The 25032-nt window shown below is 39.5% G+C and overlaps 1 protein-coding gene across 1 annotated transcript in view; it reads right to left on the reverse strand.

The window, feature by feature from the left end:
- Window positions 1–25032, reverse strand: part of LOC308512416 (centriole and centriolar satellite protein OFD1-like) — a gene marked incomplete at both ends in the record, with an annotated part of 60659 nt that overhangs the window by 28401 nt on the left and 7226 nt on the right. The window contains 4 exon segments of the mRNA XM_081082175.1: window positions 45–139; window positions 1719–1792; window positions 3798–3862; window positions 3864–3916. Of these exon segments, the coding sequence (XP_080938301.1) occupies window positions 45–139; window positions 1719–1792; window positions 3798–3862; window positions 3864–3916 (287 nt within the window).

Here is a 25032-nt window from a genome sequence, read left to right on the forward strand (position 1 = left end):
TTGAAGTTTTATCGACTTCAAAAAACAATAGGCTTAGCAATTACCTCAAGTTCTTTCACACGAGTTGCAGAATGATTGCATTCTTCTTCCTGTTTTGAATTGGTAGCCATGGACTGCTCTTGCAAAAGAATAGGTTTTTCTGAAAGAGAAAGCCAACCAATTTAAGATGTTTTTCTAGTGAATAAAAACTCATTTAAGAATTTATGTACAATGTCAGACCTAATGACGATTATTTCATCATCTAAAATAGCAGGTGTCATAGTCAAAAATCAGTAGGGAAAGTAAGAAATAAGTCCTATTACCCAACAGGTGATGGGAAGTCTTAATGGTCACATATATTGTGAACTTTCTTCCACTACACATACCAACCAGTTGCACCAGCTGCTCAGAGCCCTCATACACAAAGATCTGAATTTCCTTAAATACAAAGATTTGTCTTATGATTTTAATGTCTATTTCATCATTTCCACTTCATTCAATATGAGTCTATGCAGATATATCATTAAAAAAAAATTAGCTGACTACATGATGGTACTAATTCCTAAGAAGTATTAGTCTAGTTTTCACAAGATAGTCACAGAGGAGCAGCCACACACTGGGTGACCTTATGGGTCCTTATCAAGTACCCAGCTCTGGTTCCTTTGAAATTTCTACTTAAGTTCACTTCTTTTCATAGACAAGTTTCTACAAATATACTGAGACATAAAATATCAAGAGATTGAAAAATTATTCAACTTTCCTACTCCTGGGTTAGTTATAAAACAGTTTAGGAAGTTATATGTCAGGTAAAAATATCATGAGGCATAAACATATGTTACAAGTAAAAGAAATAAGGAAAGAGGTCACAGGGAATGGAGAAGTTAAAATTTTCCATAAGTAAAAAATGAAGTCTCTCATGCTTAAAACCACAATGAGATATCACCTCCCACCTGTTAGAACAGCTATCATCAATAAATGGATAAATAACAAGTGCTGGCCAAGATGTGGAAAAAAGAGAACCCTCATACACTGTTGGTGGGAATGCAGATTGGTGCAGCCACTATGGAAAAACAGTGTGAAGTCACTCTCCCCACCCCCACCCCCCCAAAAAAAATAATAATAAGAGCGGCCATATGTTCTAATAATTCTACTTCTCAGTATATGTAAAAAACAACAACATGCCAATTTGAAAAGACATACATGTGCACCCACATGTTCACTGCAGCATTACTAGTAACAGACAAGATTTGGAAGCAACCTAGACTACCATCAATAAATGAATGTGTGGATACAGAAGATGTGATATATTACTCAGCCACTGAAATGAATAAAATCTTGCCACCTGTGACAACATGGATGAATCTAAAGGATATTATGATGAAATAAGTTACAGAGAAAAACAAATACCTTATGATTTAACTTACATGTGGAATCTTAAGAAATAAAAATAAACAAAACAAAACAGACAGGCCCATAAATATTGATAACAAGCAAGTGGTGGTCAAAGGGGAGGGAGGAAAGTAGATGGGGGAAGAAAAACCTCCTGAATACCCTACCTCTCTCAGGTTAAGGTCATTTTTGATACGTAAAATTAAAAGAACAAAATAATGATTAATTTTGTAGTAAAAGTAAAATGTAAGCTACACACACACATATAAATTTAGAACAGGCCCAATTTAGGAAGCTAATAACCTATACCAGAAATTTACAAATGCAGCTTTCTTCTCCACAAGAATCACCTTTATTCTTCCTGTCCTCTTCACCCAGTCTGTTAGATCTATCGATGTAGTCATCCTTTAGCTCAAGTTGATACCTGAGAATTAGAATGACCAAAATGATTTTCTTGTCACTTTCCTGAACAGATTCCTATCAATGTATGGGTTTCTGTGGCACCCGGGCACCTAAGGGCATGAACATGGCCATGCATAACTTCAAGGACTATCAGTACCAAAGCCCAGAGATGCAAATTCTGAATATAAAACCTGCTACAATCCTTTAATTTGGTCCCCAAAACTCGTTATTGTGAGGTTATTGAGAACAATTATTCCATGGTGGTCTGGATTGGCACACAAAAGTAAATTAAGTTCAATTTACACTGGTACAACTGACTCTAAATCCCAAGAACAAGAAGTCAGTCACATCCACCTGCCTTGCCTTGCACCCCATCCCCACCCCAAAGAACTTTTGCCCTCAAGGGCTGGGCATAGGGTTCGGGGCCAACTTCGACCACCCTCATATCTGGGTTAGCAATACCAAAAGCACACTTTCAAGTTTTACTTATCTCCACCAACTGCCACTAGCAGACGTTTCAGTTGAGAGAGATGGTGAGTATCCTGTGAATTCCCACCCTTGCTCAAGTCATAGAGGATACCCAAACCAGACAACATCAAACAGTACATGATCTGCGAAGCAGTGGGAAAATTAACATACACATTTACTCATTCATTTATTCCTAAGGGTTTAACAACTACAGACATGTCAGCACTTGCTATTACACTCGAGAAGCTGACATACTATATGTATGTCATCATTTCAAAATCTATACATGGAAAGGTACTATATTTTAATTAGAATTCTTTTAAAGAATAAGCTCAGTACTATGTAATGTAAGTACTATGTAATGTAATCTCATGACAAATTACGGGCAAGGCAATAAAAAGAGACCACTTATTAAGACATACCAAAAGTTAGTTGAGTCATCTCTTCACCACAAATTCATTTACTCAATGAATATTATATGAACACCTGTGTGCTAGACACTACACTGAGCACTGTAGAGAAAAGTTACCATATGGGCTTGATGTCTGCACTGAGTAGTTAATCACTGCAACACATTAAAACTCAGATTATAGGGAAGTCATAGTAACCATAGTTATCATATTTTCCTTTTCCTGTATAATTTTTTTGCTCCATTGTTAATTTCCATTTATTTCTTTTGATTCTGGCTTTGCAGAATCTTGAAGGAATACAGGGCACATGTTACCTGATAAGCACTAAAACCACTAGGCAGAATAATTTATAAATTGATAGATACCTCCATCGTAGTGGCAAGTATGAGGCGGGAGAGGAAAAGAGAACTAAAAGGGATTATAATTCCAGCCCTGGTCAGCCTGATTCAGATGGCTGAAGCACTGTCCAGTGCATTGGAAGGTCATGGGATCAATTCCTGATCAGGGCACATACAGGAGGCAACAGATCAATATTTCTCTCTCATGCTGATTTTTATCTGTCTCTCTCCTTTCCTCCCTAAAATTATTATTATTTTTTTTTAAAAAAGTCAATTTTTAAAAAGTTGATCAACCTGTGGGTCGCGACCCCTTTGGTGGTTGAACGACCCTTTCACAGGGGTCGCCTAAGACCATCCTGCATAACAGCTATTTACATTACGATTCATAACAGTAGCAACATTACAGTTATGCAGTAGCAACGAACATAATTTTATGGTTGGGTCACAACATGGGAAACCGTATTTAAAAGGTCAGAAGGTTGAGAACAACTGCCTTAGATCAACCACTTTTATAGTTTATCTACAATGTGAGCTGAGCAACTCACAATGTGCCATAAAATGAAAGCAAATCACAGACCCTCAATACATGTTAGAAAAGCTATGAGTAAGAAAGAGCAGAGGATGCTATTCCCTATACTGTAACTCCGTAAAATTATCTTAAATATTCATGGGAAAGGCTTGACTGTCAATAAAAAACACGTATTTTTTTAAACACTATCACCATAAAATGTTAAGTCTTATCTACTTCACTAGTATTGCTGTGTTTCCATCAACTTATTCCAAATCTATTACTTGTTTAAGAACACCAAACAATTTCTTTAGAATTTCATTCTTGAGCTTTTGGTCACAGGTCTCCTCCATGCTCTTTATATTCAGGATCCTGTCTCCTAAGTGCATCAGCCACACTTTTATGATTTTCTTCTGTAGCCTCTGATATTAGCAAAAATATAAAAAGCAAAAAAAATAAAACTGTAATTGCTGAAGTAAAGACTTTAGGAGAAAAAAATAACATAATTTTAGCTCCACAAGCTAAAACTGTTATGTGACTGTCACTGCTGGGAAGTAACTGGAAAGAGCTGGAGTTCTCCATCTATTTTATGAACTGACCAAGTTATGTGGGATCTGAAGTAGCAGATGGAGCAGCATGGTGCACCAGGCTGCAGGGAGTGTGCAAGTTTCAAGACCAAAGTGCTTTTCATAGAAGATGATGAACACTTAAAAAATGATTGCAGGTAATAAATGGCCATAATAAATTCAGAGAAAAGCTACATACCAAACTTAAGTTAGTGTACTTTTGCTTTAGTACTTATTTCTTCAGTAAGATTATTTCTGTGAGGTTTAACTGATCAGCCCATAGGTATGAAAGACAAAAGATTTGTTTCTGATATTTAATAATCTAGTGATTGAATACTGAAGAGTGCTGAACAATAGAAAAAGATAGATAGGTCAATCAGAACTTCCAAATACTGAAGAATGGAATGGTCTTCCCTTTGATCGAGCCAGGTAAGTGCTAGGGAATGCTGACCATTCCAAGCAAAGGATAAAAGCTCTATGTGTTAGCACCCTCTGCTGACTAACATGTAAAGCAAAGGAGCAGTAAACAATACTTATTAGCTTACTAGATGCCTGGTGCACAAATTCATGAATGGCAGGGGTCCCTCCACCTGGCTGATCACGGTGGTCTCACACAGTCCTGATCTTCTCACCCAGTCCCAATTGGGGCTGGGGTGGGATCACAGGAGGGCTCCAGGGCAAGTCTGGTCCTGTCTTGCCTGGTCCTGATGGGCCCCACCCCAGCAGCAAGCAACTTACTGGTTGGAACATCTGCCCCCGGGTGGTCAGTGCAAGTCGTAGCGACCAGTCAGTTGACCACTCGGTCAGACACTTAGCATATCATGCCTTTATATATATAGGTTGTAACTCACAGCACAGAATGTTCAGCATGAACTTTCCCCTGCCCCTGGTCTTGGAGACCGCATGTTCTTCTAAGGCTCTGCTCACCAAATTCAGCTGCCACATGAAGTAAATTGCATTGTGTGCGTGGAAACCCTTTGTAGGCTCCATTGCTGTGTCTTTACTTCGTTGCAGTTCCAATTACTCCAACATAAAGACAGACACCCTCATTATCAGGTAACACCATCATGGTAAGACCCCTGCTCAGCCTACTGCAGTGGTTTTTAAATAGGCCATGGGTCGCCCCAGATGGTTTGGTAGAGTAGGTACAGCCGCAGCCTGCGAACTAAAGGGACCTAGGTTTGGTTCCGGTCAAAGACACATTCCTGGATTGCGGGCTTAATCCCCAGTATGGAGCACATGCAGGAGGCCATGGATTCTCTCTCATCATTGATGTTTCTCTCTCTCTCTCTCACTCTGCCTTCCTCTCTGAAATCAATAAAAATAGTAAGTAGGCCATTAATCAAACGTTGCTGCTCTCCATCCAGTCCCCTCAAACCCTCTTTTGTCTTTGACCCTCCCCACACACACACTCTGCTGCGGTCTGTAAAATGGGGTCAGGATTTCTACTTCAACCAAGGGCAAAGCTTCCACATGGACCTCCTTCCCCGACTGTCTTTGCCCCCAGTCCTGTGGGGTTTCTCCCTCCTTCCCCTCCATCTAACTTGGTGGGCCCTGCTCTGCCCCCTCCTCATGTGACCTCCTGTCCGCAGCCTCCCACTTTCTCCTCTGGGGGCAGAGCTCTCCAAAGGCTGTGTGGGAATGGAGTGGGCTGTGCAGAGTGGGGTGGGGCAGACAAGGCAGTACAGGGTGTGCAGTGGTGGAGAGCTCTGTGGGCCAAGTCCAACCTTTGGAGAAGAGCTGGGGTGACAGGTTACCGGGAGGAGGAGGGAGGGATGTAGACCTTGTCCCGTGGGAGAGGCACTGGGTTCCTGGGCTATCCCCACACAGCAGCTTTTCTAGGCCCCTGCACAGCTATCATCCTCCACCTCTTGCTGCCTCCGCCTCAAGTTTTGGACTCAGTTTCTTTGACTCAGCCCCACCCCCCTCTCAGCTGCGTTCCAGGAGCCTGAGGCTGCACGTTGGCTTTGGGCAGCTATGCCTGGCCTGCCCCCTATAATGGTGTTACCCACTCTCCTGGAGTAGTTAGTGAAACTTAAATAAACATAAGCAGCTCTGAAGATTATAAATTGAGCACTGAGAAGGCCACAGGCTGCGGAGGGCTGCATAGTCCAGGCTCTCAGCATAGAAGCCTCCCCAGCCACCCGGTCCCTGCTGGCTCCCGCCCCCACCTGCCTCTGCCCAGGGCTCAAGACAAACCCCAGGAACTTCCTGACAGCTCTCACCTCACATCTCACTTTCCAGTCCAGCCCACCAGTGCCCACAGCAAGCTAACCTACTGGTCCGAGCATCTGCCCCCTGGTGGTCAGTGCACGTCATAGTGACTGATCGACTGATCCAGTGGTCAAACTCACAGTGGAACTCCAGTAGAGGGAATAATTTGCATATTAGGCTTTTATTACGTAAGATATCAGCGATTTTCAACCTTATTTATCTCTGACACACATAAACTACTAAAATTCTGCAGCATGCCAAAAATATATTTGCCCATTTATAAAAAACACAACAGGTATATTTTTGAATCGTTCACAATGAACCGCTATTTTGTGTAGACTGTTGTCTTTTTTTTTTTATTTGAAAAGCTAAGGAAAAAGAGGTTAATGCCCTTGACTACAGTCAGGTATGTCATGTTTTATATATTCTTGCAGCACACCAGTTGAAAATCGATGGCTTATTTGTCACTTTCCTTTTCTGTCATGATCAATTTACCACTTCAGTACTGCTTAGAACAGAGTAATGTAGCAGAGATGAAAAATAAAATGAATTAAAGCCTATATAAATGATCTAACCACATTAATGAAGACCAGGACAAATCCACTAAGGAAGTAAGAGTCAACTAATAGTAGAACCTAATGGAAATGAAACCTGTTTCATAAACTAGACTGGTGAGCTTGCCATTAATGGCAGGTACAATGTGAAGAATGAAATAGTGGTGAGCACTTAGTACACACACATCCATCACCCAGTACAAATCAAGTCAGAGCCACTGCATTGAGTTACTACATGCACGTGGAACCGTTAGATCTCAATGACTAAACATAAGTGTGTGACTGAACATAATTTGTTAACAGTTGTTAGCTTCTTCAAAGTACTGGTCTGGTTTTACTGTAGCCTGATGATGGTGTCTCACTGCTTTTCATCCCAATAACTAATATTTCAAAAGCAAAATCCTAGTCTTTGTTTCTCTCAACTTATGCCTTTTAAAACTAGCCGAATGTACCTTTACAAGCAAGAACTCTACTTGGCAATTAGCATTAGAATAATTAGTAGTATTTGTTTTAAACTCACAGTCTCTGAATAGTCAAAATGAAAACATTACTTACAAATCAAAAGCTTCAATTCTTTGCTTCAGTTCTGCTTCTCTGCCTCTTAGGAAATCGGTATCTTTCAGTAGAAGCTGTATTTGAGCATAAAGTTCTTTTGTTTCCATCTGTAGAGGAAAGCATTAATTGTAGCAAGCAAGCTGAGGAAAATAAGACAGGTTTGAACTAATGGACTGCTTCCTACATTCCAGAGAACAAAGTACAGACATTTAGAGGAACAATTTCACTTTTAAAACATTCCATCTCAAGGTATGCATTTTGCCTATTCTAGTTACACAAGAACTTACCTCCTAGTCCAGGGGTGGGCAAACTTTTGGACGCGAGGGCCACAATGGGTTCTTAAACTGGTCCGGAGGGCCGGAACAAAAGCATGGATGGAGTGTGTGTGTGAACTAATATAAATTCAAAGTAAACATTATTACATAAAAGCGTACGGTCTTTTTTTCTTTTAGTTTTATTCATTTCAAACGGGCCGGATCCGGCCCACGGGCCGTAGTTTGCCCATGGCCTCCCTAGCCCAATGACTGTTACGCTATATTGCCCTAATATCCCTTGTGCAGAATATCCTGACACTTCCTTAACATTTTTGTAAGTTCTCCAGAAAAAAAAACACAAAAAACAAAATGGGGGAACTTAACAAAGTAGAATCCCCATGGTTCAATAGTCGTCTGAAAGTTTCAATTCATGGGCGGTTCTGACTCAGAATGAACAAGCTGGAATGAAATTGTGAAAAATAGATCACACTTACATTTGTGTGTTCACTGAGCAAGGATTTACTGAATATCATGTCAAAAAGCACAGTGAGCTGGATATAAAAAGAGGAACAGCTACAGTCCCCATCTTTTAAAAAATTCACAATTTACTGAGGGAGAGAGAAATAATACTACAATGTGATAATTTCACAACCAGAGTCCAGTCTCCACGGCAGGAATGATGCCTAAATGAGTCTATCAATGGGATTCAGGGAAGGCGTCACCAGGAAGCATCATTGAAGCTAAAGTTTGAAGGACAGGACAGTTTTATCAGGGAGAGAAGGGGGTGAACAGTCGGGTGGCAGAGTAAAAGTATGGTGCCTTTTATGAGGATGCCAAGCTTCTCCAGTGCCTTCAGAGAATCTGACTGAATGGAGACAGGCTGTCAACTGGTTGATCTGATCTAGTCAGTCACTCATTTTAAGGTTCAAAGTGTTAGTCTGAACACAACCCATCATCTCAAAGACCAGTGCTTCCATTTATTTTTATAGCTAAAATTAACCCAATTCCCAGAAATGCCAGAAAAAATTGGAGAGGGGGTGTGGTCACCATTAATAACTGGGTTTTACTGAGAAGCTCCAAGAAAGGTTGACACTGGGAGGAAGCCTTTTAACTTCAACCATCTCCTGGTATCAGTAGTCCTGGCTGAGGAAACCATGACCCCAACCTAGTTAGGTCTGACAACCCTTGGGAAAGGAACTGTTTTTCCAAAAGAAACAATCCAATCTCTTTTGCTGGCATGCACTCCCCACCATTCCTCAACCTCTTCATGTCCTGTCCAGTCATTTTCTGGGTGACAAGATCAAATGGCCACTGGATGACACTTATAAGCCCCAGACCCTTCTACTGCAGGGACCTTTGCCTTTGCTCAGATGGAAGCACATTGCATTTGGTTTCCAACTTCACCTAGAACCCCAACCTGCAACTCTGTCCTGTTGGTCCACCCTTATTCTTCCATCTGTCTGTATCCCCAGACTTACTCCTTGATGTCTGAGACTGCCACGTAGCTCTCCCTTCTCTCCTGGATTATTAGTCATCCACACTCTGCTCTGGTTCCGCTCACCATCATGCTGAACCCCAATGTCTTCAACTAAACAGGCTGCCTTTCTCAAATGAAATAAATTCAGCTCTATAAAGCTACACTCCTCAACTACGACCATTTTTCTGCCCTCATTGACCTTCCAAATCCTCCCAAGAGCTGCAACAGAACAATCACCTACAACAAGCATGTCAAACGCATGGCCCACAGGCCGCACGTGGCCCACAATGAATATTTTTGTGGCTCAGCGAATATAACAGTATGTAGCGTTTTAATAAAAATTTCGTAACCTGATTTTTACAATAACCTGTTTTACATAATTATTAATTACTAACTACATTTGCTAATGACTGATTATAATTGTGTTGCATTCATTTCCCTTATGCGCCTTATGCGCAGGCGTGCCATTTCTCTCCATTAATACTAGCAGACAATATTTTAGCACCCGATGGCCACATCATTAGTCTTGTACTGACTTGTTTGGTATGTGCAACAGGAAATACTTTGCTTTTGGAGAATGAGAAAAGTAGGTTTATTTGCATTGTGCTTATTAATCTGTCCAGTTATTCAGTGTCTGGGAAGTTAATGTTCAATGCAAAATACTAATTTTTATTAAAACGTTCTATTATTTTTGGTTAACGATTACTCATTTATTTCAGCCCTTTGTATTCAGCATGTCTTTATCGAAATAAACCTTTCTATGAAAATTGAAGCTTTTGTTTTGCAGCCCACATAAACTTGGTTCGTGTTAGTGTTTGAAATTCTTCACCTACATGCACTTGGTCTGGTCTACTTCAATTCCAGGTTGCCCACTTCAGCAGTACCCTCAAAACAGCTCGAGAATCCTGTCAGCTTCAGAGAGCTGCTCTGCTCCTTCTGCAACCCCCCGCCACCCAGTGGCCATTCCATACCTCTGGTCCTCTCCTCAAAGGTCACTTATCACTTAATTCTCACATCTGCTGCAATTTTAGTGAGGTTGTCTCACGCCCCTGACTCGGACATTCACTTCCACTCTTCCTTCCAGTAATCTCGAAAAAAGAAGTCTTAGTATCCTTTTCAAAGCTGATTCTTCCAGGTGTATTCTTGACCGCAGTCCCTACTAGTCCTCTAGGCTAGTGATGGCGAACCTATGACACGCGTACCATTTTGGGTGACACGCATCGACAGAGACAAAAAATTGCGTATTCATATATTTGTCTCTCACAATGGCCAGAGCTGGGCATCACTCGAGTAATATTATTACTCATGTTACTCATGATCAATTACACAATTCTAAAACCAGATGTAAGCATGTACATCAGTGTTGCGTAGCAAAGATACATTGTGAAAACATCCAAGATACACTGTTCCAATATTGGCATTAATATGAAAAGGTTAAGAATTGCACTATAAAGAGATTAATCTTTACTCAAGACACTTTATTTTTACTTGAGTGACAAAATGCCCAATTCTGGAAACGGCCTCATTATTGTCAACATGTGCCTCGGGTAAGCTTCCTGTGCGTTAGGGTGCATTCGGCAAACGGACGCACTTGATCGCCAAGTTCATTAGGAGACAGGAGTGGGAGGGTTAGAAGAAAAAGATATAAGGGGAGAAAAATGGCGGAGGTATAAACGGACGTGTCCTGTGCCTTGTCCTGGAGCAGATAAGGGTGAGCAGCTGAAACGGGTAACATACAGCCCGAATAGGCAGAGGATATTCAGCTGAGAGACAGTCTGCAGCTGGGAAAGACAGAGAACTCCCAGAAAAAAAAGGACGGTTGGAGACTGCGGCTGAAACGTCTCCCTGTGTGCTGGCTCAGCAGCGGAGACTGTGCCATCTTGAGTGGCTGTTACAGACAACCAGAGATCAGCTACTAACCTGGAAACAAGGGATCTCAAGCAGCGTGACTGCGTGAACTCAGACGAGCACTGCTTCTTCTCACAGAAAGGTTAGACTTCCCCTAAAGGTGCGGTTTGCAATTCAGGTTGGAGAGAGAACCGCGAGGGGTGAAATCTGCGCCCCACAGAGTCCGTGGCCCTTGGAACCAGCGTGACCCTCAAGTGGGGAAGGGGCCCCACAGGGCTGCTGGCAGAAGGGAACGATAAAAATAAGCACATAGCTAGACTGGATGCAAAAAAGCAGCCTCGGATTCTGCCAGTCTGCCGGGTGCTTGGTGCCAGGGGCAAGTGGGTGCGTGGAGACTGTGCGCAGACCTGGAAGGTGGAGGCTTGCAAATTCGCACAACTTCTCAGGCTCTTGTTGTTACAGTTCCCCTTAGATCCGTGTGTTTGATTATTAAACCCAGTGAATGGGATTCCCCAGGTGGGGTCATTCACATAGCCTGTAGGGGAAAGATCTTTTTGGGGAGCCTGGGAAACAGAGCGGGGAGTAATGATTAAAGAACCAGCTCTGGGCAGTGGACTTTCCCAAACCAGTTTCAAGTAACATAGAGAAAATAAACCCTAACTACTGGATAGAGAGGACTTATAGCCTCGGAGGTCAATCCAGACACACTGCCACCCAGAGGCAGAGCCACGAACTGTCTCTTCTGTAAATGCAAATAAAGGCAGTCTGGTAAACAAATACAACCTGCCTTAAAATCAGGACTGTGGTTTACAGCACGGAGGGACAGTGTATCGCAGGGAAATTCAACACTCTCCTAAATGCCTGGCAGGACTAAGGCGTGACAAAAAGAAGAGTAGAAGATCTGAAGCACCTTCACTACTGCACATTTTTATCTTTTTAATTCTTTTTTCACCATTTCATAAAGAACCTATTATTATTTTTTTTCATCACCTGATTTTACCTTTGTAATTACTACATTTTTTTAGCCAGTATTATTGCTATCATTTTACCACTTTTTCAAGTGTCATTTTATTTTTTTTTCGTTATTTTATTTTGGAATTAGTGTTCTACACTCTATTTTCATCGTTCCTTTAGCATCAGTTCTCTCTATCTCACCTTTACCCTTAAGCCATAACTCTTCCTCACTTTTCCCCTTTTGTTGTCCTGTTTCTCTTACCCTATTCCTGCTTTAGATTTTCCCTATTCATTCTTTTTACCCACTGTCTAAATTTCACCCTACTTATATACCTAATTTCCAATCCCTTGCTCTAAATCCATATACACCTCTCTCTTATTGTTCTTCACTATCCAATTTTTTTTCTCTGTCGTTTTGCTAGTGTTTGCTTGATTTTGAGTATATTTTTTTTTTATGCTTGTTTGGGAGATTGTTTTGTTTTTCATTTTTATTTTCCTGTTTTGCTTTTTCTTTCTCTGGTTATTTTTGTGCTTCTGTTTTCCCTTGCCTCGCTTGATATTAGTGGTTGATTGTAGTTTGCATTAATCTCCAGGGATCTGCTGCTGGAATTCATTGGGATTATTTGTGGTTCTATTAGAGTTTTCTCCCCAAATAGCCTCTTCCCCACCTCTAATTCATTCTCTCACTTTTTTTTTTCTTCTTTCTTCTCTCCCTTTTCCCAATCTCATTTCGGCATTCCTTTTTGTTTTTTTCTTTTTCTCTTTAATTTTTTTCTCTTTTATCTTCTTTATCCCCTAATTCTCTTCGCTCAGTGGTCACCTTTATTTGGGGTTATTAATATCGTAAATACATTTGTTTTCGGTGCCTTGTATGTTGTGCCTTGTTGTGTTGTATTTTGTGCCTTTAAATCAACGCATCAGAAAGAGAACTACATAACCAAACACCTGGAGAAGAGAGATCATGGTGAAAAAAGAACCAACCCACATATGAAAGAAAAACAGGCATCATCAGAAAAGGAAGTAAACGAAATGGGGGCAATGGAGGCAAGCACCCTGTCAAAAAAAGAAATCAGAGAAATGGCCATAAGGTGGATGAAAAGAATGGAAGACAAATTCAACAATATGTGTAGGAACCAAGAGGAAATGAAGAAAAACCAAGAAGAAATGAAAAATGACATCACTGCTATAAAGAACTCAATAGAAAGCATCAACAGTAGACTAGAAGACGCAGAGGACCACATCAGCGAGCTAGAAGACAAGGTAGGAAAAAATACCCAAACAGAGCAGCTTCTAGAAAAAAAAATTAAAAAGCATGAGGACAGCCTAAGAGAACTCTGGGACAACACTAAATGAAACAACATCCAAATAACAGGGGTCCCAGAAGGAGAGGAAACTGAGCAAGGAATAGAAAACCTGTTTGAAAAAATAATAACGGAAAATTTCCCTGAGATAGGGAAGAAAAAACTCACACAAATCCAAGAAGCTCACAGAGTCCCAAACAAAATGAACCCAAAAAGACCGACACCAAGGCACATAATAATTAAATTGGCAAACAACAACGACAAAGCAAGAATATTAAAAGCAGCCAGAGAGTGACAGAAAGTTACCTACAAAGGATCCTCCATCAGACTAGAGACCGATTTCTCAACAGAAACACATCAGGCAAGAAAGGAATGGAATGAAATATACAAAGTCATGCAAAGGAAGGGTCTGAATCCAAGAATACTGTACCCAGCGAGGCTATCAAGCAAAATTGAGGGTCAAATCAGGAGCTTCACAGACAAAAACGGTCTACGGGAGTTTATTACAACCGAACCAGCAATGCAAGAAATGCTAAAGGGTCTGCTGTAAAAAGAAAAAATAGGAAACAAAGAAGGAACGCAATGGTAAAGATCAAAAATTGTGACTAACAAGTTTCTATCAATAATAACTTTAAATGTAAATGGATTAAATGCCCCAGTAAAAACGCATAGGGTAAATGAGTGGATAAGAAAACATGACCCATATATCCGCTGTCTACAGGAAACCCAACTCAGAAAAAAAGACGCACACAGACTGACGGTGAAGTAATGGAAAAAGGTTTTTTAGGCCAATGGAAGTGAAAAAAAAGCCGGGGTAACAATACTTATATCTAACAAATTAGATCTCAAAGTGAAGGACATAAAAAGAGATAAAGAAGGCCACTTCATAATACTAAACGGAGGAGTCCAACAAGAAGAAATAACTCTGGTAAATATATATGCACCCAATATAGGAACACCCAAATATGTAAGAAAACTTCTGGAGGAGATCAAGGGAGAGATTGACAGCAATACAATCATAGTAGGGGACCTTAACACCCCATTATCACCATTGGACAAATCCTCTAAACAAAAACTCAGCAAAGAAACATCAAACCTAAATGACTCACTAGATCAGATGGAATTAATTGACATCTTCAGAACATTTCACCCCAAAGCCACAGAATATACATTCTCCTCAACTGCACATTTGTCATCTTCAAAGATAGAGCATGTACTGGGTCACAGATAAAGTCTCTTCAAATTCAAGAAAATTGAAATCATATCCAGCATCTTCTCAGACCACAAACGCATAAAACTGGAAATCAACTACAACAAAAACAATCCAAGAAAATCAAACACATGGAGACTAAATAGCATGCTATTAAGCAACGACTGGGTTACCAGAGAGATCAAAGAAGAAATAAAAAACATCATGGCAACAAACAAAAATGAAAACACAACAATCCAAAACCTATGGGACACAGTGAAAGCACTCTTGAGAGGGAAGTTCACAGCTCTAGAAGCCTACTGCAAGAAACAAGAAACAATGAGAATAAATGACCTAACTCTACAACGCAAAGAGTTAGAAAGAGAGCAACAAAAAAAGCCCACTCTAAGCAGAAGGAAGGAAATAACAAAGATCAGAGCGGAGATAAACAACACAGAGACCAAAAAAAACAATACAAATGATCAACAAAAACAAGATCTGGTTCTTTGAAAGGATAAACAAGATTGATACACCTCTAGCCAGGCTCACCAAGAAACAAAGAGAGAGGACCCAAGTAAACAAAATCAGGAATGAAATAGGAGAAATAACAACAGACCCCATAGAAATACAAAGGATTGTTAGAAAATACTATGAACTCTACTCCAACACACTAGACAACCTGGAGGAAATGGACATATTCCTAGAAAAATACAACATTCCAAAACTTAATCAGGAAGAATCTAAAAATTTCAATAGGCCAATAACTATGGAGGAAATCGAAGCAGTAATCAAAAAGCTTCCAGCAAACAAAAGCCCGGGGCCAGACGGCTTCACAGGGGAGTTTTACCAAACATTGAAGGAAGAACTAAACCTATCCTCCTCAGACTATGTCAAAAGATCCAAGAGGAAGGAACACTTCCCAGCTCATTCTATGAAGCCAGCATCACCCTAACACCAAAACCAGATAAAGACAACACAATGAAAGAGAATTATAGGCCAATATCCCTCAAGAACATAGATGCCAAAATCCTCAACAAAATCCTAGCAAATCGGATCCAGCAGTACATCAAAAAGATCATACACCATGACTAAGTAGGATTTATCCCAGGGATGAAAGGATGGTACAATATCCGCAAATCAATAAACGTGATACATCACATAAACAAATTGAGAGAAAAAAACCGTATAATCATATCAATTGATGCGGAAAAAGCATTTGACTAAATCCAACACTCTTTCTTGATAAAAACTCTCAGCAAGATAGGAATTGAGGGATCATACCTCAACATAATAAAAGCCATATATGACAAACCAATAGCCAACATCATAATCAATGGGCAAAAACTAAAATCATTCCCCTTAAAATCAGGAACAAGACAGGGATGCCCCCTCTCACCACTCCAGTTCAATACAGTACTGGAAGTACTAGCCATTGCGATCAGACAAGATGAAATAAGAGGCATCCAGATTGGAAAAGAAGAAGTAAAACTGTCCTTATTTGCAGATGACATGATACTGTACATACAGAACCCAAAAGACTCCATCAAAAAATTATTAGACTTAATAAATGAATTCAGCAATGTTGCAGGATACAAAATTAATGCTAAGAAATCCATGGCATTTCTTTACACCAAAAGTGAACTTACCGAGAGTGAAACTACAAAATCAATCCCATTTACCATTGAACCAAAAAAATTAAAATACCTAGGAATAAACTTAACTAAGGAGGTAAAAGACTTATATGCAAAAAACTACAGGACACTGAAAACAGAGGTAGAGGAAGACAGAAACAGATGGAAGAACACACCGTGTTCATGGATTGGTAGAATCAACATCATCAAAATGTCCATACTACCCAAAGGAATCTATAGATTCAATGCAATCCCCATTAAATTACCAATGGCATATTTCACAAATCTAGAACGAACGTTCCAAAAATTCATCTGGAATAAAAAAAAGATCCCGAATAGCTGCAGCAATCCCGATAAAGAAGAACAAAGTAGGTGGGATCTCAATACCAGATATCAAACTGTATTACAAAGCCACTGTTCTTAAAACAGCTTGGTACTGGCACAAGAACAGACATATAGGTCAATGGAATAGAATAGAGACCCCAGAAATCGACACAAACCACTATGCCCAATTAATATTCGACAAAGGAGGCAAGAGCATACAATGGAGTCAAGACAGTCTCTTCAATAAATGCTGTTGGGAAAATTAGACAGATACATGCAAAAAGATAGACAGATACATGCAAAAAGATAGACAGATACATGCAAAATTAGACAGATACATGCAAAAAGATACATGCAACTAGACCACCAACTCACACCATACACAAAATTAAACTCAAAATGGATAAAAATTTCAATGTAAGATGGGAAACCATAAAAATACTAGAGGAATCCAAAGGCAGCGAAATTGCAAACATATGCCCAAGGAATTTCCTCTCTGATAATGCTCCTAGGGCAATGGAGACTAAAGAGGAAATAAACAAATGGGACTACATCAAAATAAAAAGCTTTTGCACAGCAACGGAAACCATCAACAAAACAACAAGAAGACCCACTGTATGGGAGAACATATTTGCCAATGATACCACCGACAGGGGTTTAATTTCCAACATTTACAGGGGTCTCATGAAACTTAACAAAAGGAAGATAAACAATCCAATAAAAAAATGGGCAACGGACCTAGATAGACACTTTTCGAAAGAGGACATACAGAAGGCCGAAAGACATATGAAAACATGCTCAAAGTCACTAATTATAGGAGAGATACAAATCAAAACGACAACGCGTTATCATCTCACACCTGTCAGAATGGCTATCATCAAAAAATCAACAAACAAGTGTTGGAGAGGATGTGGAGAAAAAGGAACCCTTCTGCACTGCTGGTGGGAATACAGACTGGTGCAGCCACTGTGGAGAACAGTATGTAGCCACCTCAAAAAACTAAAAATGGAACTCCCATTTGACCCAGTGATCCCACTAGTAGGAATATATCCCAAGAAACCAGAAACACCAATCAGAAAGGATATATGCACCCCTATGTTCATAGCAGCACAATTCACCATAGCTAAGATTTGGAAACAGCCTAAGAGCCCATCAGCAGATGAGTGGATTAGAAAACTGTGGTACATATACACAATGGAAAACTATGCTGCGGTAAAAAAGAAGGAACTCTTGCCTTTTGCAACAGCATGGGTGGAACTGGAGAGCATTATGCTAAGTGAAATAAGTCAGTCAGAGAAAGATAAATACCACATGATCTCACTCATTTGTGGATTATAGAGAACAACATAGACTGATGAAAAGGGACAGATCCAAAGACTGAGAAACAGCAATCAGGCTATCAATCCCGAGAAGGAAAGTAGGGGAGGGCGGGGGTAAGGTGAAGAGATCAACAGAAGGACTTGTATACATGTATATAAGCCAAACCAATGGACATGGACAACAGGGGGATGGGAGCACGAGTGTGCGGGGAGGTTGGGGAGGTTGGGGGTTAATGGGGGGGAAGAGGACACATTTGTAATACCTTAACTAATAAAAAAAAGAAAAAGAAAAGAAAAAGATATACAGTGCAACAGTGCTCGACGAGACATTCTGCGTGTCATAATTGATTACAGCACCATATATTTGTTGGTTATACATACTATTTTTGAATTGTTTTGCACCAGGAGTCAGTGCAACAACACTGCAAAAAGTTAATAGGTAAGAAAACTATCAACCTTTTGTAAAAAATGCCGTCATTTATATTTATTTTTGCAGCCTTGTGATGGAGAATCAAAAAAATAAAAAAGCAAGATTGAATGATAAGGGAAGTGGAAGTAGCAGTAGCCGACCCTTTCAAGACATATGCACCGAGATGTACGGGATTGTCAACAGAAACAACAATTCATTGTGCATACTGTTTAATGAAACAGTAGTAAGCAGAACGTGGAATGTAAAGAGACATTTTGAAACTAATCATTGTCAGTTCTTGAAAAAAAGTATTGATGAGAGGAAGGAATGCATTTCTAGGCAGCTACACCTCTATAAAAGTCAATCAAATTCCATCATTAAATTTGTAAGATGATCTACAAATTTAATATCAGCAAGTTACTATGTTGCTCTCTCCATAGCTCAGCATGGAAAAAGCCCTCAGTGACGGAGAATTTAGTAAGGAAACATTTCTAAGAGGTGCACCAGCTCTATTTCACGATATGAAAAAAAAGATGATGTTATTAAAAGAATTTTTAAGTTACCACTCAGTAGAAATACTATCAAAGGCAGAATAGCTCTCATAGCCAGTTAGCCTGGAGGCCAAATCACCCCCAGTATTGCCGACAACAATCAAGGCTTAACTACAACAAGACTGCGCACAAAGACCACTGGGGGATGCACCAAGAAAAGATAAAAAAATGCGGAGACAAAGAAATAGGACGCAAATGTCAGAAATGGAAGATATAGAGCTCAAAACCACACTTTTAAGGTCTCTCAAGAACTGTCTAGAAGCTGCCGATAAACTTAGTAAGGCCCTCGAAAAGACTGGTGAGACCGCCGATAAATGTAGTGAGATCCTCAAGAAATCTAATGAGACCCTCGATGTTGTGATAAAGAACCAACTAGAAATTAAGCATACACTGACTGAAATAAAGAATACTATACAGACACCCAACAGCAGACCAGAGGAGCGCAAGAATCAAGTCAAAGATTCGAAATGCGAAGAAGCAAAGAACACCCAACTGGAAAAGCAAAAAGAAAAAAGAATCCGAAAATACGAAGATAGTGTAAGGAGCCTCTGGGACAGCTTCAAGCGTACCAACATCAGAATTATAGGGGTGCCAGAAGATGAGAGAGACCAAGATATTGAAAACCTATTTGAAGAAATAATGACAGAAAACTTCCCCCACCTGGTGAAAGAAATAGACTTACAGGTCCAGGAAGCGCAGAGAATCCCAAACAAAAGGAATCCAAAGGGGACCACACCAAGACACATCATAATTAAAATGCCAAGAGCAAAAGACAAAGAGAGAATCTTAAAAGCAGCAAGAGAAAGAAACTCAGTTACCTACAAGGGAATACCCATACGACTGTCAGCTCATTTCTAAACAGAAACTTTGCAGGCCAGAAGGGAGTGGCAAGAAATACTCAAAGTGATGAATACCAAGAACCTACAACCAAGATTACTTTATCCAGCAAAGCTATCATTCAGAACTGAAGGTCAGATAAAGAGCTTCACAGATAAGGAAAAGCTAAAGGAGTTCATCACCACCAAACCAGGATTATATGAAATGCTGAAAGGTATCCTTTAAGAAGAGGAAGAAGAAGAAAAAGGTAAAGATACAAATTATGAACAACAAACATGCATCTATCAAGTGAATCTAAGAATCAAGTGAATAAATAATCTGGTGATCATAATAGAATCAGGGACATAGAAAAAAAATCGTACACCTATGGGTGAGGACAGTAGGGGGTGGGGGTAAGGGCAGAGGGTGGGGTGGGAACTGGGTGGCGGGGAGCTATGGGGGGAAAACAGAGGAACAACTGTAATAATCTGAACAATAAAGATTTAATTTAAAAAAAGGTAGAATAACAGATCTTGGCAAAAACGTACAAAGTCAATAAAAAAAAGACTTAAATAGATGTAAATATTTTTTGATTTCTCTTGATGAAACTACTGATGTCACATCATATGCTCGGTTGGCCATTATTGCTAGATATTCTGATGGTCTCACTATGAGAGAAGAGTTGATAAAGTTAGATTAAGTGCCAATGAGTACATCAGGAAACCAAATATGTAAAGTTGTTATAAAAACATTCAGTGTCCTAAACCTTGATATCTCTAAAATTGTGTCAGTCACGACAGACAGGGCACCAAAGATGGTGGGAAAAAAGTGGGATTCCTGAAATTGTTTATGGAAGCTATTAGACATCCACTTGCACCTTTTCATTGCATTATCCATCAGGAGGTGTTGTGTGCCAAATCGGGATTCTCTGAGTTGAATGATTTAATGTCAGTTGTAACAAAAATTGTGATTTTATAGCTTCTCGACCCCTTCACAAGCGAGAATTTTCTGTACTTTTACAGGAAGCTGATTCAACCTACAGTGGACTACTGATGTTCAATCGTGTGAGATGGCTAAGTCGAGGAAAACTACTTGAGCGATTTGTGGAGTGCTTTCAAGAAATTATGGTATTTATTGAGAATAAGGATCTGGCAAACTTTCCTCAGATCAATGATCATAAGTGGGTCAGCAATTTGATGTTTTTTACAGATCTCTCTGTTCATATGAATGAACTGAACTTAAAATTACAAGGTTTTGGCAAAAATATTGACGTTATGTTTGGATACATCAAATCTTTTGAAAGTAAACTTAAAATTTTCAAGCAAGATATTGAAACTAAAACTCGTATTTTCCTCAGATGAAAAAGTATTTCGAGAAGGCTACTACAAGTGTAATGGAGTCTATACTTATGTACCAGAATATAGTAAACACGTTCTTTGAACAGTTCAGCGAAAGATTCAACCAATTTAGAAGCCTAGAACAGACCATTAAAATAATTAAGTATCTGGATGTAGTTTACAGTACTTTGGAATTGAATAATTTCCAATGGATGCAAATTGATGATTTAGAGATGCAACTTGCAGATTTTCAAGGTAGCATTTGGACTCGTGTTTGTCGACTTAAGGTCAAAACTTGAAAATCTGGAACGAAATCGTTTGAAACATGAAGAGTGCAACTATGAAGAAGAAATTTTGAGTGCTTGGAACAGAGTTCCTGACACTTTCAGCAATATAAAAAACCTAGCGATGGCTTTGCTAACAATTTTTTCATCAACATATTTTTGTGAGACTTTGTTCTCAGCATTAAATAATATTAAAATGAACAAAAGGAACCGGCTAGCATGATGTTAGTGGCGCTTGCTTGGCTTTGAAGTGCACCAAGTATGAACCTGCAATCGAAGAATTAGCAGACAAAGTTCAGGACCAAAAAAGTCACTAATTTCTAGTTTTCGTACCATTTGATTATCATTGTTTTTATTATTATTTTTTGTTAAATGTACATTGTTTTTCTGTTTTTGTTCATTTTATACATATTTTTTGGATGATTTTTCTTTGTTAAATGGCATTTAAATATATAAAATAAATATCAAAAATATAAATCTTTTTTTATTATGGTTGCAAATATCAAAAAAAATATATGAATATTTCTATATGTGACATGGCACCAGAGTTAAGTTAGGGTTTTTCAAAATTTTGACACGCCAAGCTCAAAACGTTCACCATCACTGCTCTAGGTCCTCAACTGTTCCAGCAAATGTCTCATCTCACCCCTGGACTTTTAGCAAATCTACAAGCAAGCTGCAGGAAGGAGCCATCCAGTAAATGATTTTAAAATATTGTCTTCTGGTGCTTTTGATTTCTCTCAAGGAACATCTTTTCCCAAGAAGGCTTTCGATCTTGCTTGACAAGCTCTCCAACATCATTCCCAAACCACTAACTCCTCAGACCTTCCTTTCTCTTCCATTTTAATTTGTACTACTTCAGTATTTTTAAAATGCTTCAACTGCAAATTGACTACAAATCATTGTAAATAATAATACTAAACAATTAGTAACAAATTCTCCATGTTTAAGTTCAATATTCATTAATTATACAGGGTATCCCCCCAAAATGTATACACACTCTAACAGCCGATAGCTCAATTGTGAAAATGTTGTTTTAATATTCACTGCCTTTATAATTATTCAAGGTGTGTTTATGTATTTTTGGGACACCCTATATTTATAGTTTAATTCATCTTTAGTCTCATTAACTGTTCCTGTAAAACTCATTCAAAAGGCAAAAAGAAACAGCAAGTGGAAAAAAAATAATAACATACACAAGAGTATATATCATATTAACTATATAATGAAAGCCATATATGCAAATTGTCCCCTTCACCGGGAGTTCAAGCAGGGGCGGGGCTGGCCAACCACCTGCAGCCCGTTCCCTGAGACCAGCCCCACCTGGCAGCAGGTGGCCAGGGAAAGGGAGGCCCCACCAGCAGGTAGCTACTAGGGAACCTACACATGCCCTGGGCCTCTAGTTTATTAAAGATTCTAGATATTTTCCTATATACCTAAGATTAAGAATGAAAAGATAAGCAAAAATACCACTTTTGTTAACAGCAACAAGATAAACTTACCCTTTCATGCATTTCTGCCTGAAGCTGCTGTTCTAGTTCTCTCTTATATTCATTTAACTTTATTTCTAGAGTTCCTAATGTTGGATGCTGAGGGTAAGCACCTGAAAACTGGTCATCAATATGTTGAAGCTTCTCAGCTATTAAAAAAACACAAACAGGGCAGAGGACTCAGGGTAGGTGAGCAAGAAGTCTGTTCAAAAGCAAAGAGTACAGGGATACGGACAGGGGGCATCTGCAATTTACTCTGAAACAATTCAAAAAATTGAGATAGATTACTGGATGAACAGAAAGTGATCAAGCAAACATAATACAAACTTACTGGTGAACTGTAAAACTTTCAACTTTTTTGAATGCTGGAAAATTTCCATCATAAAAGTCAGGATAAAGAAAGCAAAAGGTAGGTCAGAAAACAATAGCATCTTTTTCCAGTCTCCAAGTGCCAAAGAGTTCTTTTATGGTCTTTGGTGAAAGCTGAGTCACATGTTCAAAACACTGATCTTAAAATGAATCAGAGATTCTTAGTTTTAAGTCTTCCATTTTACAGAGGACACAGGTGCCCACACAGTGTAGGTGACTCCCAGAGGGCTTAGCAACTACACAACGGCATAACTGGGACAAAAGCCAGGTCTGCTATTCCTCTCATTCCAGTGCTCTCTGCAGCAGACCCGAAGCCCTCAAACCAAATGTGGATTAGAATCAAACATTAACAGAGTGCAAAACCCACACGAGAGTGCAATCTCAATCATGTAAACACCAGTGCCCACTAAAAAGTATGCACAGGAAAAAAAGACTGGCAGAATCAGATTAAGATATTTGAATTTATTGTCTAACAAGTTATTGCTTTTAATGAGTAAGGAGGAGCCAGGATTAATCACAGCATTTTAGCCACCTGTTTCCCTTCTGAGCATACGCCTAAAGGCAGGATGGTACTGTATGTAGAAAGGCTGTCCCATGGAAAAGGATCTGGATCATGGACCAGAAAACTTGGACTCCAGTATCACTTTTCCTTCATCTGGTGACCTTGGTTTCCTCAACTATAACATGAAGTGACGGGCCACTGACTTCTCTAGTTTTCCGCAATGCAAATAGTCTAGGATCTTCTCACGTTAATGGCTATACGATAAAGTTAGATGAGTCACAGGGAAGAGCCTGCCAGTTGAGGGGTTGACCCAACAAACAAGAACATGGGCCTTTGCATCCACCTGGTGATCACAGAGGGAGGGGCAGCACTGAAGGTAGGACTGTGCTGACACAATGGGAAATGAGCACTCCACCTGCACACAGTTTAGGAACACACACAACATAGGAAAGCAGATCTTTTTCTTCATTCAAAAAGAAAATAGAAACCTGGAATCATGAAAAAAGCCTGAAATTACCAAGAGAGTCTTTGCTAGGCAAAATTGCACTTGTCTGAGGGTCCATGTCACAAGTCTCTTTAGCCTGATGATATTCTGCCATTTCTTTTAAAAACTCCACGAGAAAACCTAAAAAACACAATGTACATAGTTTTGTCTCACAACTTTCATTCAACCATTACTCAGTCACTTTATAAATTTTGGACTTATGACATTATCCTGTTGTACGTTATGTATCTCTTAAGAATAATTTCTGAAGGAAGTCCTTCCCAAGCATGATACAAAAATCTAGAAGTGATAAAGAGAAATATTTAATAACATAAAAATTAAGAACTTATATATGGCATGAAATAAAGTCAAAAGACAAATGACACACTGGAAGAAAATATTTGCTATAATGAGGAGAAAGCACACTAACTTTCATAATATTAAAGAGATCTAATAAATCAGTAAGACAATTTAATGTCGATAAACAAAATCCTAAGAAAATGCAAATTAATACTAAAACAAAGAGGTCCTATTTTCCCAATAAGACTGCTAAGATTAAAACTCTCATCATACTTGAAGTGCTGGCAAGAAAGCGGGGAAGTCGGCAGGTTCAATCACTCAGGAGGGAAATTTGTTAGTGTTTGTGTATTCAAAAAGACATGTGTTCTTTAACCTAGTCTTTTCACCTCTAGGAATTCACACAGCTACACTTCCACAGGGAAACAAAGAGTGTACACTGCACACCGCTTCTAATGGCAAAACCCAAACAATAAAACAACAAAATCTCAATCAACAGGTGCTTAATTAACTATGTTCTTCACGATTAATTCATTTAAATATATAATACTAGAGGCCCGGTGCACAAAATTCATGCACGGGGTAGGGGGAAAGAGTGGGGTAAGGGAGTGGTGAGGGAGGATCCCTCAGCCTGGCCTGCACCCTCTCCAAATCAGGACCCCTCGGGGAATGTCCAACTGCCAGGAATGGGTCTAAACCGGCAGTCCAATATCCATCTCCCAATCTGGAACCGCTGGCTCCTATCCGCTCACCTGCCTGCCTGATTGCCCCAACTGCTCTCCCCTGCTGGCCTGATTGCCCCTAATTGCCTCT

The sequence above is a fragment of the Myotis nattereri genome (assembly GCF_964212035.1).
Source record: "Myotis nattereri genome assembly, chromosome: Y".
Lineage (NCBI taxonomy): Eukaryota > Metazoa > Chordata > Mammalia > Chiroptera > Vespertilionidae > Myotis > Myotis nattereri.